The sequence below is a fragment of the Chelonia mydas genome, chromosome 20, assembly GCF_015237465.2.
Source record: "Chelonia mydas isolate rCheMyd1 chromosome 20, rCheMyd1.pri.v2, whole genome shotgun sequence".
NCBI lineage: Eukaryota > Metazoa > Chordata > Testudines > Cheloniidae > Chelonia > Chelonia mydas.
The window spans coordinates 8301740-8318730 of record NC_051260.2 but is presented as its reverse complement, the minus strand read 5'-3'; the positions used below and the strand labels follow the sequence as shown (position 1 = coordinate 8318730).

The 16991-nt window shown below is 57.5% G+C and overlaps 2 protein-coding genes across 10 annotated transcripts in view; one reads left to right on the top strand and one right to left on the bottom strand.

Annotated features, from left to right (window-relative positions):
• Positions 1-2401, top strand: part of PPP1R1A (protein phosphatase 1 regulatory inhibitor subunit 1A) — a 67007-nt gene extending 64606 nt beyond the window's left edge. For 2 of the 3 annotated variants that reach the window (XM_043532551.1, XM_037884231.2), the window contains 2 exons: positions 59-186; positions 1434-2401. In XM_043532551.1, the coding sequence (XP_043388486.1) occupies positions 59-186 (128 nt within the window). In that variant the 3' untranslated portion in view covers positions 1434-2401. The remainder of the gene's footprint in view (positions 1-58; positions 187-1433) is intronic. The other variant, XM_037884232.2, reaches the window with a different exon arrangement.
• Positions 2402-9988: 7587 nt separating this feature from the next.
• The window catches only part of PDE1B (phosphodiesterase 1B), a 135509-nt gene continuing 128506 nt past the window's right edge, over positions 9989-16991 (bottom strand). For 5 of the 7 annotated variants that reach the window (XM_037884040.2, XM_043532546.1, XM_037884039.2 and 2 more), the window contains 3 exons: positions 15294-15430; positions 14492-14610; positions 9989-11758 (listed from right to left, as the gene is read on the bottom strand). In XM_037884040.2, the coding sequence (XP_037739968.2) occupies positions 14513-14610; positions 15294-15430 (235 nt within the window). In that variant the 3' untranslated portion in view covers positions 9989-11758; positions 14492-14512. Of the gene's footprint in view, positions 11762-14491; positions 14611-15293; positions 15431-16991 lie in introns of all 7 variants that reach the window. The other 2 variants (XM_043532547.1, XM_043532549.1) reach the window with 1 other exon arrangement.

Sequence of the window (16991 nt, the reverse complement as noted above, 5' to 3'; positions counted from 1 at the left end):
CCGTGGGGCAGGCCATGTTGAACCCCGTGCTCATGCTCCTTGGGCCTGTTTTGTGCAGAGGAAGAATCGACAGGAGCTTGTGCAAAAAGCGAAGACAATGGAAGGCCAGGACTGTCCTCAGAGAAGCAGAGGGTGCATACACAACCAACGGACTCCTCAGGCAAGCAGGCTCCTGCAAGTGACTAGGTAGGAACCCATGGGAGGCTAGAGCAGGAATCAGAATCATAGAATCTCAGGGTTGGAAGGGACCTCAGGAGGTATCTAGTCCAACCCCCTGCTCAAAGCAGGACCAACCCCAGCTAAATCTAACCTGAGCAGACCTCAGCTAGAATAGTGCATGGTGCTGCCATATGACAGAGCAGGGAGAGAGAGGGGGTGTTTGGAGATCGATTGATCAACAAACTGATGAGAATGCCAAGAAGAGGACACGGATACTGGGGCTGGCAGGATAGGCAGAGGGGAGAGAAGTTAAAAGCTGCTAGGTCTGGCTTGGCTCTGCCATCACTGGGTGGAGGGTGTGACCAAGTGCCGGGAGCGGCATTGCTCAGGGTGGAACGCAGGGGGTAGTGAGGAGGAAAGGGCTAATATTTGGAAAGGGACTGAGCATGAGGAACAGCTTCATGAGCATGGGAGTCCCGTGGGCTGTGAGTTTGTGTGCCCAGGGATGTGGTAACAGGTGTGGGGCTCGACTGACCCCTCTTGGCTTGGCTTGGCTCACAGCTCTCCTGTTGGCTGATGCTCCGGAGTGGCCCATTCATGATGCATGTGGTCACCAGTGCGTGCCGCTGCACTTCCCTACGAGTGTGCCCTGAGAGCCACGTTTTAAATCCAGAAGGTTCTTTTTTGGCTCATCTCAGCTGCCCCCGAACTCCGGCTCCATGTGGTGCCCACTCCACACATGCCACCACCACGGTTATCGCTATTGGCCCCCTCCTGGGCAGCCCCAGCAGCCACGCCAGGGAGCAGATGAGCCCTGGAGTCTGAACCTGAGCTCAGGCTGAGTCTTGTTTCTCACCCTCTGGGCTCTAAGGGGAGGCATTATTTGACTCAGGCTGAACACCTCCCTACCACCCATGGCAGCCTTAACTCTGCCCCTAGTAATGCCACCCTGCCCTCACCCCTTCTGCTCTCAGCTCTGCACTGAATTACCTTGCCAGCACAGCCAATGGCTGTCCCAACCCTCCCCAATCCCTAGTGCTTGGGGACCATTGACTGGGGAACAGGCATGTGCACACTGAGGAAATGGGCAGAGTTAAGGTTACAGGGCATGGCCTGTGGTGTTCAGTAGCCGTGGCCCTGGGAGGGCATGTGCCTGTAGGTGGAGGAGCAGCAGGATGAGCTGGGTGGCAGCTTGGCTTTTTGTTGGATTTCTTTTGTGGGTTTGTAGTGTGGGTCCCAACACCAATGTTTGTTGTTTTAATACCCTCCTGTAGGTGGCGCTCTGGTCCAGGTGTGAGTGATGTTTCGAGGACAGAGGCAGGGCAACGCGGCGGGGAGGAAGGAAGAAGGAAGATCACTGGGTTCCGGGGCGGGGGGCGGTTAATGATTGTTTTCTAAGATTTCAATGGCTGTTTGGGTGTTTGTGATTTTTTTTTTACTGCCGTAGAGAAGACGCTCTGGAGTGGGATGGTGAAGGCTGAAATCTGGCCCCACCAGCCCTTCCTGGCTCGCGGTGAATGGGGCAGCCCGGCACAAGTGGGGCATTTCACGGCAAACACAATGATCCTGGACGGGATTGACAGTGCCAGGTGTGGACATGCAATTCCAGGCACAGTCCAGAGAGGGTGAGATCCCCCCTTGCACAGCCCAGCCCAGGACCTCACACCCTGCATGAGACCAGAGCGGGAGTGTAGAAACGGCTGGGCCTTGTGCCAGGCCACCCCTGGCTCTCCCCTCACCCAGCTGACACGTGGTGAAGCTATGACCTGCCCTGTCCACACTAAGGGTTTGAAGCATGTTGTCAATCATGGTTTAAACACACCTTTGTGCTAGTGTGGACAAGCCCCGAAGAGCGCAAAGCCTAGGGGGACACCCCTTTCTCCCCAGCCACACGGGACACCCCAGTGCTTCCCCCTCACCCTCGGTCTGACCAGGGTCTCTAACCCTACAAGGTTCCTGCCGCCATCAGCCAGGTCCCAGGACAAGTGGGCCAAGCTGGGTCCAGGTTGTGCTGACCCCAGGGCAAGCGTGGGATGTGAGCAGGCAGTGTGCCTTGAGCCTGGCAATGCCACAGATCTGGCTGCCCTTGCCCCTGTCCAGTGGTGCAGGAGGCTGAACCCTGCCCGGTGTGTCTGTCGTCGCCTGCACTCAGCCCTCTACAAGCCCCCATCATCACCGCAGCTTTGGCTGTCCAGAGCACCAAGCCTGTCGTGTCAATCAATAAACTGATCTCCTGTTAGCACCTGCTGCTCATTGCATCTCTGTGCTGGGGTTGGCGTGTGGGAGGGAACAATAGGCTCTTCAAATGGGATCAGCCCAGTCTTCCAGCACGAGAGGCTGCAAAGGAAGGGGTAAGAACCCCGCTGGAGCAGACGGATGATCATCTGCGCCCCCCCACAACCCAGTGAAGGTCTCATCCTGCTCTTTAATGGTCAGCGATAGGCTTAGTTCCTGAAGCAGGTTTAATAACCCTTCCCAAAGGTTTGGTCTCATTATTTATTTATAGTAAGTCTGGCTTTTCTTGTGATCCACATAATTGTCCAATCCCGCTAGATTCTCGGATTCCAAGGCCAGCAGGGACCACTGTCTCTTGATCTCGGTGACATCCTGTTGCAGGGAGTTCCACAGGCCGAGCACATGCTGGGTAGTGAAATATTTCCTTTAATCAGTTTTGGAATTCCTGCCTTTAGCTCGTGGGAAGGAAAGTGAAGAAAATAAAACCCAGGTAAGCAAAGTCAGGCTCAGAGCTGCAAGAACCACTCCAAGCCACTGTGATCCTGGCAACTGCCCCTTCCCCGGCCTCAGGGGCTGTTTGCAAACACGGGGGGCAAGTGCTCAGGCTTAGAGACTCTCCAGCTCCTCAGCAGATAGATTCCTATTGGGGGTGGGATGCAGGAGGATCTGATGGCCAACTGGGGGCCCCCTCCAGTGCAGCGACTCTGGCTGGGAGGCCTGGAGCCCCCAGCTCAGAGCAGCGGCTCCGCCTGCCACCCCTGCGCACACTCCAGCTTGCTGGCTGGGGGACATTGGGGCCGGCCAGCCTGAGACAGGCTCAGACAGCGGGTGGTGGCGAAGCACCAGGCACCTTAGGGGATGAGGCATGGGGCAGTGCAGGGACAACCCCATAGGCCATTGGCTGAGAGGGACAGTCCAGGTACCCCACTGGCTGAGAAGAGACAGCAAGGGTAGCTCGTTGGTTAAGAAGGGACAGTGAAGGTAACCTATTGGCTGAGAGGGACAGTGCTGGGAGTTCATTGGCTGAGGTCTTTTATGCCTCATATCTCAAAGTTCCCATAAAGGCCAGTCAGAGCCCATCCCCTGGGCAGCGGGAGCCAGGCCCCCAGAGCCCTGGGCTGGGGGTGATGGTGGGAGGCAGCCCTGGGCAAGGGCGGAGCTAGGCCATGGCTCTTCATTTCAATGGCGCTCAGCCCCCAGCAGCCTCCATTGGGAATAACAGGAGGGAGAGCCTCCATTGTTCTCACTCGGGGGGACGCCTCCATTGTTCTCAGTGGGGGGAGCCTCATTGTTCTCACTAGGGTGGGGGGAGCCTCCATCCCCTGCCGGTGCTGGGGAAAGGGAGTTTGTTGTTACTGTTCTGGGGCTCTCCTGCCGCCCCCTCCTCAGCGCTGACCAAGCACAGAAAAGCCTCCAGCTCTCAGGGCTCCGCTCTCGGCCCGGCCCTTGCAGCTCAAGGGCATTAATATCCCGAGGGTTCAATGGACAGCAGGACCTGTCCTGTGTCTTCATCACAGCCAGGAGGCCTTTGATGCAGCCAGCTCTGAGCTTGGTCCCAGGCCCAGCCAGCGCTGCTGCCGAGGGATTCGGAGAGGAGCAACAGGGGCACCTGCTGGCTGGAGAGGGGAGGCCTGGCCTAGGCAACAATGACACTAGGAAATGGCCAGTTGATCAAAGGCGAAGTCCTGCGATTAACACCCTATGTTATCAGTAGTAAAGATGTGTATCTTGACCCACAGCACCTCCCTCCCCTGCCCTCACCACTAGACCCCATTCCCCTTCCTGGGCTGGGAATAAAGCCAAGGAGTCCTGACTCCCAGCACCTAAGAACAGCCATACCAGGTCTGTCCAATGGTCCAGCTAGCCCAGTAGCCTGTCTTCCTGCAGTGACCAATGCCAGGTGCTTCAGAATGAACGGAACAGGGCAATTTCGAGTGAGCCATCCCGCCATCCCGTCCCAACTTCTGGCAGTCAGAGGTTTAGGGACACCCAGAGCACAAGGCTGCGTCCCTGTCTATTTGGGCTAATAACCACTGATGCACTTACCCACCATGAACTTAGCTACTTTTTGAACCCAGTGATACGTTTGACCTTCACAACATTCCCCTGGCAATGAGTTCCACAGGTTGACTGTGCGTTGTGTGAAGAAGGATGTCCTTATATTAGTTTTAACCCTGCTGCCTGTTAATTTCATTGGCTGACCCCTGGGTCTTGTGCTATGTGAGAGGTAGATGACACGTTCCGATTCACTGTCTCCGCACCTGTCATGGTTTTATAGATCTCTGTCATACCCCCCCTTAGTCGCTTTTCCAAGATGAACTGTCCCACTCTTTTTAACCTCTCCTCATATGAAAGCTGTTCCAGAGCCTTCATCATTTTTGTTGCTCCTTTCTGTACTTTTTCCAAGTCTAATATATCTTTTTGAGATAGGGCAATCACAACTGCACGCAGTATGTGAGTATCCATGTACCATGGATTTATATAGAGGCAATATGATATTTTCTGTCTTATTATCTATCCCTTTCGTAATGATTCTCAACATTCTGCTCGCTTTTTTTGGCTGCTGCTGCACATTGAGTGGATGTTTTCAGAGACCTATCCACAATGACTCCAAGATCTCTTTCTTGAGTGGTAACAGCTAATTTAGACTCCCCCTCCCCCCTTGTTTTCTATGTATGGTTGGGATTATGTTTTCCAATGTGCATTACTTTGTACTTTTCAATATTTAATGGCATCTGCACTTTTGTTGCCCAGTCACTCAGTTCTGTGAGCTCCCTTTGGAACTTGGCAGTCACCTTTGGCCTGAACTATCGAGTAATTTTGTACTATCTGAAAACTTTGCAACCTCACTTTCCCCTCACTTTTCCAGATCATTTATGTTGCCCAACACAGGTCCCAGTACAGCTCCTCAGGGACCCTGCTATTTATCGGTCTCCATTGTCATAATGACCAGTTTTTCCTATTCTTTGTTGCCTGTCTTTTAACCGATCACTGATCCATGTGAGGCCTTTACCTCTTTCCCCATGACAGCTTACATAATGTAGAGCCTTTGGTGTGGGACCTTATCAAAGGCTTTCTGAAAGTCTAAGTACATTATATTGACTGGATCACCTTTGTCCAGATTCTTGTTGACCCCCGCTCAGAGAATTCTAATAGATGGGTGAGGGATGATTTCCCTTTATAAAAGTCACATTGACTCTTCCCCAACATATTATGGTCATCTATGTGTCTGAGAATCCTGTTCTTTAAAGCAAATCAGCATTACATTAGCGACCACCCAGTCATCTGGTGCAGAGGCTGATTTAAGCGATAGGTTACATACCACAGTTAGGCATGCTGCAATTTCATCTTTGAGTTCCTTCAGAACTCTTGGGTGAACACCAGCTGGTCCTGGGGACCTACTGCTGCTTAATTTATCTGTTTGTTCCAAAACCTCCTCTATTGACACCTCAATCTGGAACAGTTCCTCAGATTTGTCACCTAAAAAAGAACAGCTCATGCGTTGGACTCTCCCTCACATCTGCAGTGACGACCAATGCAACGAATTCATTTGGTGTCCTTGTCTTCCTTGAGTGCACCCTGATTATCCAATGGCCCCACTGATTTTTTTGGGACAGGCTTCCTGCTTCAGATTACAAAAAAATGCTGGTAGTAAAAATCCAGCTCTAACAATTACCCCCCCCCCCCCGCCCTCTTTCCCGAGCCAGGGCTAAAATTAGAAATGGGCTTTTCTTAAAAAAAAACAAAAAAACACTTTTCTCTCTCCTGTCTTGCCCTGTGAAGTCTTTTTCTCTCTCAGTTGGTCTCTTTCCTTTTGCGGGGCCTTTTAAAAATTATTTCCAAAGCCAGGGGAAAAAACAACAACAGAAACCATTTTTAATTCTCTTTTGTTTTTTATTTGTCCTTCGTGTAGTTTTTTTGATTAGTTCCTTAGTTTCATTTTTACATGCGCACAGTTTGGGCTCAGCATCGGAATGTGGAGCTGTTCGTATAATAACCAGTTTCGAGAAACAAAGAGTAACTGCATGGTAGAAAATTATGCCCGAAGTACAAACACGTACAGAGAATACCCATGGCGGAGGTGAGCTTGGGTGTATTTACAGTGCGGGGCGGGAGAGCTTAGCAACTCATGGCCACTGGGGCAGGCTGCAATCTTGCGCGGCCGCTAAGCAGCGACCAGGTTAAAGGTCCTCACAGCTGAAAGGAAGCCAGTTTGGTGAGGTCAGTCCCACGGACGCTCATGATGGGGAGCTGCTGATTCTGGGCCTGATTCTGTCTCACCTAGTGCCTGATCCTGAGGGGTGCTGAGCCCTGCTGCCTTCCATTGACCTCAGAGACAGTGCTGGTGCTCAGTGCTTTCTGGGTCAGGCCCTCAGGAGGGTTTTCCATGGGAGATTTTCCATGGTGTGGGCAAGAGCAGGATGTGGCCTGAAGTTGATGCTTGGGTGCTCTAAGAACAGGCCATTGGCTCTGAGTGGGGTGGGGCTTTGTCTCCCTTTGCTCTTCCTCTCTGGTACCTTTGCCCTCCCACCTCCCTGCAGATCAGACTCAGCCCCCAAACAAGCCCTCACTCTGCCAGGTGGGACAGCATCACTAGCCCCCTTTTACAGAGGAGGGGACTCAACACGGGCCATGGGGTGACTCTCCCAAAGCCACACAGCAAGTCAGCAGCAAAGATGGACCCACTCAGCTCCCTGTTTTAATCACCAGACACATTCACTCCCAAAGCCTGGCCTAGAACCCCTGTCCTGAGTCCCACTCTCCCATTCCAACCACTAGATCTCCTGACTCCCAGTCCCCCTGCTCTAACCTCCCGCTCCATGTGCCGTGCCCCTCCTAAGCTGGGCTGCACCCCAGTGGTCCTATGGCTTGACGCACCAGGAGCAAATGTGGTTCATCAGCCCCAGCTTCCTTTCTAAGGGCAGGGCCAAGCCTCCCTCTGGGGTGAATGGGATTCTGCAGGTGCCACTGAGTCTGGCGCCGGGGCCGGGGGGGTGGGAGCGCCCCGCCCCCAGCTCTCTTAACTTTGGAGACATGTTGTGAGCTGCCCTCTCCTCAATACATGCGTGTCCGGGTCAGCGTGCAGCAGCCAGCTCCCCGCAGGGACCAGGTGTCTCCCACCAGACCAGACAGCCCCGAGCAAGACAGGCCAGCCCAATGGAGAGGGAAGGCTCCAGGACTGGGCTGAGGGCCAGGGTGCCCAGGACACCTGGGATGTGGGGTGGCCAGGACTGAAGCCCCGACAACCAGGGCCCCTAGCTCGACAGGTGAATCATCCAGGGGACGTCATAACTTCACCTCAGCTGAGCCGAAGGAAAATCTGCTCCAGGGGCCCAGTGCCCAGCCCTTATAGCAGGTACACCTCCCTCCCCCGTCCCGAGCGCCCAGCCCTTATAGCGGTATACCTGCCAACCACCCCCCTCCCCTGAGTTCCCAGCCCTCATAGCAGGTATACCTGCCAGCCCTCCCCTGAGCACGCCGCCATTATAGCAGGTATACCTGCCAGCCCTCCCCTGAGCACCCCGCCCTTATAGCAGGTATACCTCCCTTCCCCCCGCCCGAGCGCCTAGCCCTTATAGCAGGTATACCTCCCTTCCCCCCGCCCGAGCGCCTAGCCCTTATAGCAAGTGTACCTGCCCACCACACCCCCTAAGCACCCACCCTTATAGCAGGGATAACTGCCCCCTCCCCACAGAACACCAAGCCCTTATAGCAGATATACCTGCCTGTCCCCGCCCACTGCAGAGCGCCCAGCCCTTATAGCAGATATACCTGGCCATCCCCCCAGCACACACACACAGAGCGCCCAGCCCTTATAGCCAGTGCACTCCTTAGAGCATGCGGCTCCCAGGCCCTATAGCTGGTGCATCTCCCTGTCCCGCAGAGCACCCAGCCTGCACAGCAAGTGCACCCCCACCTCCCCTGAGCGGTGGCTCCCAGCCCCTACCGCGGTGCACCTCCCACTCCCTCCCAAGTGCCCAGCTCCTGTAGCAAGTACCCTGCAGGGACCCTCCAGAGCACCTGGCTCCCAACCCCTCACCGAGAGCAAGGCTCCTGGCCCCTATAGCAAGCGTACATCCCAGCCATTCCCAGGGGTCCTGGCCCCTATAGCCAGTGTGCTTCAGCCTCACCCCCACCCCCACCAAGTCCTTAGCTCCCAGCTCTTCAAAGTAGGAGGCTCCCAGCCCCTATAGCCCCCCCCACCCCCCCAGCATCCACTCTGGCACCTAAGCATGCAGCTTCCAGTGCCCCCCACCACAGGGCAGCCAGCCCCTATACCAAATGAACCTGTCAGCCCCCTGAGCATGCAGCCCCCAGCATGTGCTGCAGGACAGGCTGGCGTTTTAGTGGAAGGGTTTCTTGGATTTGCAGTCCGGGAAGTGCCAAGTGTGGAGCCCAGCTCCCCACTCACACCCCCTTTCCCCTCCCCCATCCAAGCATCTCCAAACACTTGACAACCAGCAGTGATTTAGCCTGGGGAAATGTCATTAACCCCTTAGACAGCGGGGGAAACTGAGGCAGGGGGTAACTTGGCCCCGGTCACCCTCGAAGTAGCGGAGCTGGAAATAGAACCCAAGAGTCCTCATTTCCCCCCGCTCTAATCCACTGGAGCCCACTCCCCTCCCAGAGCTGCAGATAGGACCCAGGAGTCCTGACTCCCAGCTCCCTGCCTGTACTACTATACATACGCTAAATACGCATTTATCTCCTCCCTAGCTCCCCCTGGAGCCAGGAAAAGAACCCAGGTGTCCTCGCTCACATCCACTGGCCAAGCACAGACAGTGCCGCTCCCTGTCGCTGGGATTGCATAGTTCTGATCGAGGTCACCTGAGGTCAGGCCAAGGTAGCTGACTGGAGCAGGCTCACCCGGAGCTCTGGTCTTTCCTCATCTAGACAAATCCTCTGGCTTTTCCTGACCCATGAACCCGTAGGAAGTCCAGCCTTGGACTGCTCCCAAACAACCCCACCACAGAGCCGGCTGGAACAGAGTCCCTGTGACCCTGGGAATCAGGGGGAACTTAATATTTACAGTTTGATACGGAGCAGGCTGGATAGAGACAGGCTTCATGCACGCATCCCCACCGGCGCTCCACTGATACCCCTCAGTTCTGACCTGCAGCGCCTGTGATCCCAGCCCTGGGTTCCCCAGTCACTGCCCTACTGATGCCTCTCAATCCGAATCTGCAGCCCCTGGGATCCCCGGCTCCAGATCTACCGATGCCCCTCAACCCCAACCTGCAGCCCCCTGGTAGCTCAGCCCTGGGCTCCCCTGCCCCTGCTCTGCCGATGCCCCTCAATCCCAACCTGCAGCCCCTGCTATCTGGGCCCCCCCCAGACACACAGCTCTGCCAATGCTAGTCTATCACAACCTATTCTTCAGTCCCTTTCCAGCCCCTCTAGGGTGCACAGCCCCCCAGCCCCTGCTAGTCCAGTCCTGCCCCCAGCTCTGCCAAGGCCCCTAGAGCCTGCTGGCTCCCGTGGCACTTGCTGAATCCTGCTGCACTGCAGCCCACGGCAACTCAGTAGAGTTAATGGCGGTAAACTGAGGCTGCCACAGTCATTGCACGTGTGAGTCGACCAGGCCAAGAGTTCAGGGTTCAAACATGCTCCCCCCGCCCCCCCCCAGAAAAAAAAAAAAACCTAACAAACCCACCATCCCTGTGCTGTGAGGTGGGAATGAGGCTGTGGAGTTTGCTCCAGGCCACCCTGCGCTTGTGAGCCGAGTCCTGTTAACAGCCAGGTGTGCAAAGGGGCCTGCTCTGGAGCCCCCCTCCAGCCACAGGACACGGATCAGCGTAATAATCTGCTCTGTTATGGTCATTCTACCCCACAGGGCGGAGGGTGAACACACCTGCTACGGTCCCTGCCCGTCCTTCCATGCCCTCCTCCACAGGTGTGGCTCAGGGGCCTAGTGAGAGACACAGGATGGAGGGGGTGGTGGGGTGGCGAGGCCTTGGGAAGCCCTTGTCTCAGTTCCGTTTATTACCCTGCACGTCTGGGAGACGTGGCTTCACCTGGCCTTATTGTGGAGCGTGTACCTGGCTCCTTTACTGTTTAGCAAGTGTTTATCCAGGCAAAAGCATGTACACTGCCCGCCCCGTGACCAGTGGAGCCTCCCGTCATGCTGCAAGGACCCATGTGCAAGGTGGCACAGAACAAACACACTCCCCACATGTGTAACATGGGGCTTGCATCTGTAACTTGCACGGGACCCGGCGAGAGCAGATTCCATACAACAGCCCCTTGGTGTGAAATACCACAGCCCCCACGCCAGCCCCATGACATCTGCAGGGAGCTCCTGGGTTCCCCGCAGGAAGGAGAGTGGGTCCTGACCCAATCAAATTGGAGGGGAGCCCTGAGAAAGGGGGTTTAACGCACAGGGAGTGTCACACCATGGCGCCCACTTTTCCAGCCTGGGCCCAAGGTGGGCCCAAATCCCACACCACAGCTGAGGGCTTGGCCTGGCAGGTAGGGGCCCAATAGCTGTTCTCACAATGCTGGGCCTGAGCCTGGCACAGGGTCTGTTTGAATGTTGGGCTCCGGGTAGATACATATTGGGGCTGCAAGTCAGGAGGGTTTGCCACTGGAGGCCAGACCCTCCTCTGCAGGGACCCCACTAGAGACGGGGAGGAGATTCTGGCCTGCGAGGAGTGGGTGTGTCTGTCTGGGGGTACAAGGGGCGACCCAGCCCATGCTCTGTTCTAAGGGTAGGCCCTGGGGCTCTGAGTCTGGGGGGTGCAGGGATCACCCCAGACAGGTATTGTGCAGCGGTCATCCATCCTGGCTCCAGTGGGCAGGTAAGCAGCTGTGACGCCCTGGGGGCACTGCTGGAGTCCACAATTCCCCAAGTGACCAATTTGGCCCCCCATTCTCCCCCAGACTCCTCCCACAGGCCTGTGGATCACCCTGAAGCCTCTGCACCTCAATCATCCCTGGGCGTCTGGCAAATTGGGATTCCAGAGAACACGTCCTCTAAAAAGACACAGGCAAAGCCCTGGCCCAGCAGCTCCGGGAGGTTGCTGGCTGGGCAGTGAGATGCCTCTGATAGCCCCAGCTGGAGGGGTGGGGCAGGAAGGCAGCTGGAACAGGGGCCTATAGTACCTGGCTTGGCAGGGCTGGTGGCTGGCCTGGCCATGCCAGGGCTCTGGGGTGGTGGCGGCGAGGGAAGGCTTTGTTGGGTTCAGGCCATGTGCTCGGTGACATCAGGATTTCCCTTGACTCTAAGTTTACATTAATTTTTATATCTTGGCAATGGTTGTTCCTGCTTGCCCTCTGGCCTGCGGCGGCTCCTCCTGCGATGGTGTTGATTTCGATGGCATCGAAGACTTTGGACTAAACTGCATCATTCAGTTGGAAATGGGACCTGCTGGGTCAGAGCGGGAGAGTCAAGGCCTAGACAGCGGGATCCGCCCTCCCGCCAGGCCCCGCTGAGTCAGGGCACCCCTGCATTGTGCCAACCTAGAGTGCACTGGTGCACAGACGCCTCTGTGCAGGACAGCACGTCCCACAGTCCCCCTCCGCTGGACGCTGCTGAGCCAGGGCGCCCCCCCACATAATGCCAACTTGAGACCATGGTGGTGCATGTCCGCCTCTGTGCAGGAGAGCGCATCCCACTGCCCCACCCCATCTGGGACCCAGTGCGCCCCCACATGGTGCCAATCTGAGGGCACGTTGGTGCACGGCTGCCTCTGTGCAGGACAGCACGTCCCACCTTCTCCCTCCCCTTGGTCCTGCTGAGCCAGGGTGCTCCCTGCATAGTACCAGTCTGAGAATGTGTTGGTGCACAGCCCCCTCTGTGCAGGACAGTGCGTCCCACTGCCCTCCACCTCACAGCAGCTGACAGCAATGAGCTACTCCAGCCATAGAATCATAGAATATCAAGGTTGGAAGGGACCTCAGGAGATCATCTAGTCCCACCCCCTGCTCAGAGCAGGACCAATCCCCAATTTTTGGCCCAGATCCCTAAATGGCCCCCTCAAGGATTGAACTCACAACCCTGGGTTTAGCAGGCCAATGCTCAAACCACTGAGCTCCCCCCCGAGGCAAAGTCAGAACTGGCTGTACCAGAGTGGGGCTGAGGGGAAGAGCTCTGCAGACTCACACCCCAGCAGCACAGCAAGCTCCAGCCTTGCCCTAGAGGGACAACTCTGTTGGGGCTGAGAGGGGAGTGTGGTCTCCCCTGCCCAACCACTGCTTGACAGCCACAGGATCTGGGCTGAGATGCCCCAAATGTATCTGACTGCCGGGCCCTCAATAGCAGAGAGGGCAACAACATGTGGTCACTACAGGAGCGGGGACCATTTGGAATCGCTGCCCTAAAGGCTCTGTCACCCAGACCAGGCACCTCTGTGTCCGCGTGAGGTGAGGGAGTCTTGCTTCGGCAGGTGGAGAGCAAGCCCAGGGAAGGCCAGCACTGCCATGTCCACAACCCTGACTGCACCACACCAGGAACGGCCAGGCCCTGCTGCAGGTTTGTAGAAATTTTGGTGGTGCCCAGAACCCGCCACCCCCAAACTCCGCCCCCACCTGCCTAAGGCTCTGGGAAGGAGTTTGGGTGGGGGAGGGGGTCTGGGGTGCAGGCTCTGGGATGGAGTTTGGGTGCTGGGTGCAGACTCTGGGCTGGGGCAGGGGATGGGGGGCAGGAGGGGATGAGGGGTGCAGGCTCTGGGACAGAGTTTGGATGCAAGCTCTGGGCTGAGGCAGGGGGTAGGGGGGCAGGAGGGGATGAGGGGTGCAGGCTCTGGGACAGCTTTTGGGTGCAGGTTCTGGGCTGGGGGTGGATGTGTAGGAAGGGGTGAGGGGTGCAGGCTCTGGGACGGAGTTTGGGTGCAGGCTCTGGGCTGGGGGTAGGGGTGTAGGAGGGGGTCAGGGGTGAAGGCTGTGGGGCTGAGGAGGAGAGGTTTGGGGTGTAGGAGGGGCTCAGGGCTGGGGCAGAGGATTAGGGTGCTGGGGGATGAGGGCTCTGTCTGGGGCTGGGGTTGAGGGGTTTGGGGCGTTGGAGAGGCTCAGGGCTAGGGCGGAAGGGTAGCCTGCCCTGCCATTAGTGAATGGCAGGCATTAGGACCCTGCAGCAGCAGTTGATGCCAGGTAGAGCAGAGTCAGGGTGAGCGGCAGGCTCGGGGCCGGGGGAGAGACCCAGCCCCAAACATTGGTGGAGCCAGGCCCCCCGAGCCCTGAATACTGGTGGAGCCCGGGCACCATGAGCCCATAGGACTCGCGGCCCCTGGCTGCAGGTTCTGACGCAGCCGCTGAGCAGGGAGCGGAGGACTGTCATCAGGGTCACCGGGTGTACTCGGCACCTGCCAGGCTCAGCTCTTTGTGTGCCATTTGCACCGGGCAGAGCGGGAGTGGGATCCTCCCAACTGGGACGGCACAGTGCGCCCAGGTGACGGCACCAAGCCGCACTGGCTCTGGGTTCGCAATGACAGGCAGCAGGGTGAAGGCACCAGGCAGGCCACTCTGACTCCAGCGTTGCTGTGACCAGCGCCGGGGGAAGGCACCAAGTCGCACTGACTCTGGGTTCACAGTGAGAGGCAGCAAGATGATGGAGCCAGGCCACACTGACTCTGGTATCGTGGAGACCGGTGCCAGGGTGACAGCACCAGGCCACACTGACTATGGGTTCATGGTGACCAGTGCCAAGGGGCAGCGCCAGGCCGCACTGACTATGGTATCGTGGAGACCGGTGCCAGGGTGACAGCACCAGGCCACACTGACTATGGGTTCATGGTGACCAGTGCCAGGGGGCAGCGCCAGGCCGCACTGACTCTGGTATCGTGGAGACCGGTGCCAGGGTGACAGCAACAGGCCACACTGACTATGGGTTCATGGTGACCAGTGCCAGGGGGCAGCACCAGGCCACACTGACTATGGGTTCATGGTGACCAGTGCCAGGGGGCAGCGCCAGGCCGCACTGACTCTGGTATCGTGGAGACCGGTGCCAGGGTGACAGCAACAGGCCACACTGACTCTGGGTTCGTGGTGACCGGTGCCAGGGGACAGCGCCAGGCCACACTGACTATGGATTCATGGTGACCGGTGCCAGGGGACAGTGCCAGGCCGCACTGACTCCGGGTTCGTGGTGACCGGTGCTCACCTCACTCCCTCGCAGACTGTGCTATTCCACATCGCCATTCTGATTGTGCTGGTTTTCGGGTGCATGTGGCTCCTCCTCGCATGGTGACAGCTCATCAATGGATGTCTGGTTAGTGATCCCTGGAGAGACAGGGCATGTGGGGCACTGGGGCTTGCTCAAGAGACAGGACGGCAGGGACCCCACTCAGGATGGAGCTAGTGAATGTGGCCCATTGGCTCCATGGCCTCGCTGTGGGGTGCCATGAGGGGGTTGCTTCGTGCCACCTGAAATAGGTAGGCATGTGGACTGAGCTGAGACCTGCCAACTTGTCTCATGCAGGGCCGCAGACCCTGCCACCAGGGGGTTGCCATTCGGCTAATGTGCAGCCTGCATGGGCTGGAGTGTCTGGCCTTTCTCCATCTCACTCCACTTCCCTGTGTTGGTTTGGTTTTGGAATTAGATGAACAGCTTCCGCTGGCCCCCGTCTGCCTGCTCCCAGGAGCACCTGCAACTCTCAGCCCTATGGGCCATGCTGCCACAGCCACAAGCCCTGCTCAGAGCCCACCTGGCTCCCTCACCCCCCTGGTGCAGGGGCGAGGTTCACAGAGCCAGGCCCTTCCTCCCATGCCATACTGCCCCGGCCGGGACCGGCGAGGAGCGATGTGCTGCTCCCAGGCTGGGCTTGACTCAGTCCAGAGGGTGCGGGGGCACAGTGAGATCAGCCTGAGAATTTCTCAGATGTGGGGGGGAGGGATTCTCCTCAAAGGGCCCCAGGTCCTGGGGAACCCCCCACCCCTCGCAGCCCTGCATGCCCAGGACGTACCACTGGCCGCTCGCTCCTTCCACTTCTGCTTGTTCTCCTGGATGTACTTGGTCCAGGTGGAGCGGAAGCTGGTGATGTCGGCGTTGATGTCACCCAGCTCTGAATGCTCGTCCAGGGAAGGCTGCCTCCATTGGGAGCTGCAGGGAAGCCAGCGGGGGCAGTGCCAGTGTAGTGTGGGAACCACACCAAGGCTGGGATGCACGGCAGGGAGCCCCAACAGTCGGGACAGAGGGGCTGGGGCTGGGCTGAGGTGAGGACACTGCGGGCTTAATCTCCTCCACTCCAGCCTACGGCCATGGGAACTGCCTGCACCCAACAGCTCAGCACATCAGCCCCTCAGCTGGAGTAACAAATAACCCTGGATGCACCTGCTCCTTCACAGACAGGGGCAGAGCTGAGACGAGACCCCCTGACCCCGGCCTCGCAGCTCCCAGTCCCTTGCACTGAGACCCCACTGCCTCCTCAGAGCGCCTGGGAAGTGAGATTGCCATCCAGTGGCAGGAGCAGGGGGAGCAGTAATGCTGCCGGCCTGAGGACAGGAACAGCTGCCAATAGGGAGGCTCTGCTGGTGCTGACCCCAGGGAAGGGGCAGTGCTGAGTTCTGCTGGACCCACTGCTCTGTCCTCCTTCGGGACTCCCCACTTACTCCCCTCAGACCTGTTCCATCCTCTGCTGACGGTGTTATGCACAAGACCAGCAGGGGGCGAGCACAGATCACACACGAGACAGCTGGGAACCGGAGCCGGGCAAACCTTTCCCAGCAACACCCCAGGGGTGTGGCATTTGCACGTGGCTGTGGGGCCTGCACTGGCAAACACAACCATGTGAAAGTCATGCAAAATTTGTCCAGGCTCAAGTATCCCTTCATGGTGTTGGTGTTCACAGGCACCCCGTGTCTAGAGGGGCACCTGCCACCAGCACGACAAACCCCACGGTCTTTGGTCACTTGCTAAGTCTTGTGGCTAAGGACTCCTGGGTTCTATCCCCCGCTCTAGGTGTGGAGTGGGCTCTAGTGAGTTAGAGCAGGGGTGGCTGAGACAGGACTCCTGGGTTCTATCCCCATTTCTACCACTTACTTGTCTGGGGCCTGATCCGAAATGCATTCAAGTCAATGGAACGACTCTGGCTCAGGCCTTCTGCCCTTGGGCTCATTGGCTCAGTCTGACCCTCAGTCTCCCCTGGTGAAATGGTGCTAACGCTGAACATTCGCTAATGGTGAGGCTCAGGCACTGCAGCCTGGAGCCATCGGCGGGGTCCCAGCTGTGTCACTGGCCTTCGGCTCTCACACTGCACAGAAGCTGGCAGGTGCACACAGAGCGGCTGTGAAGCTCTGAAGTTGGGCCATGACTCCCAGCTACAAAAAGCAGCCGTTTACACAGAGCTTGACTTTGCCCAAGGCCACGCCTGGCCCTGCTCCCCACCTCCCCAGAGCCTTGTGGGGATAAAGGCCTTTGGAAGCGACACCTTGAAATTCCCCTTTGTTCCCATAGAGAAAAACCATCGCCTGTAACTGCTCCAGGGCCCAGCAGGGACTCAGGCAGGCAGCACAACTGGGAACCTGCCTTTACAATATGGCAGGGGCAGACTGGGCTGGAGCTGCAGCCCAAACTCAGGCTGAACCAGCACTTTGCTGGCAGTCTGGGGAAGTCTCCGCGATGGTTGTTTTACATATTCCTGGTGCTCTGAAGTGGGGGGGGA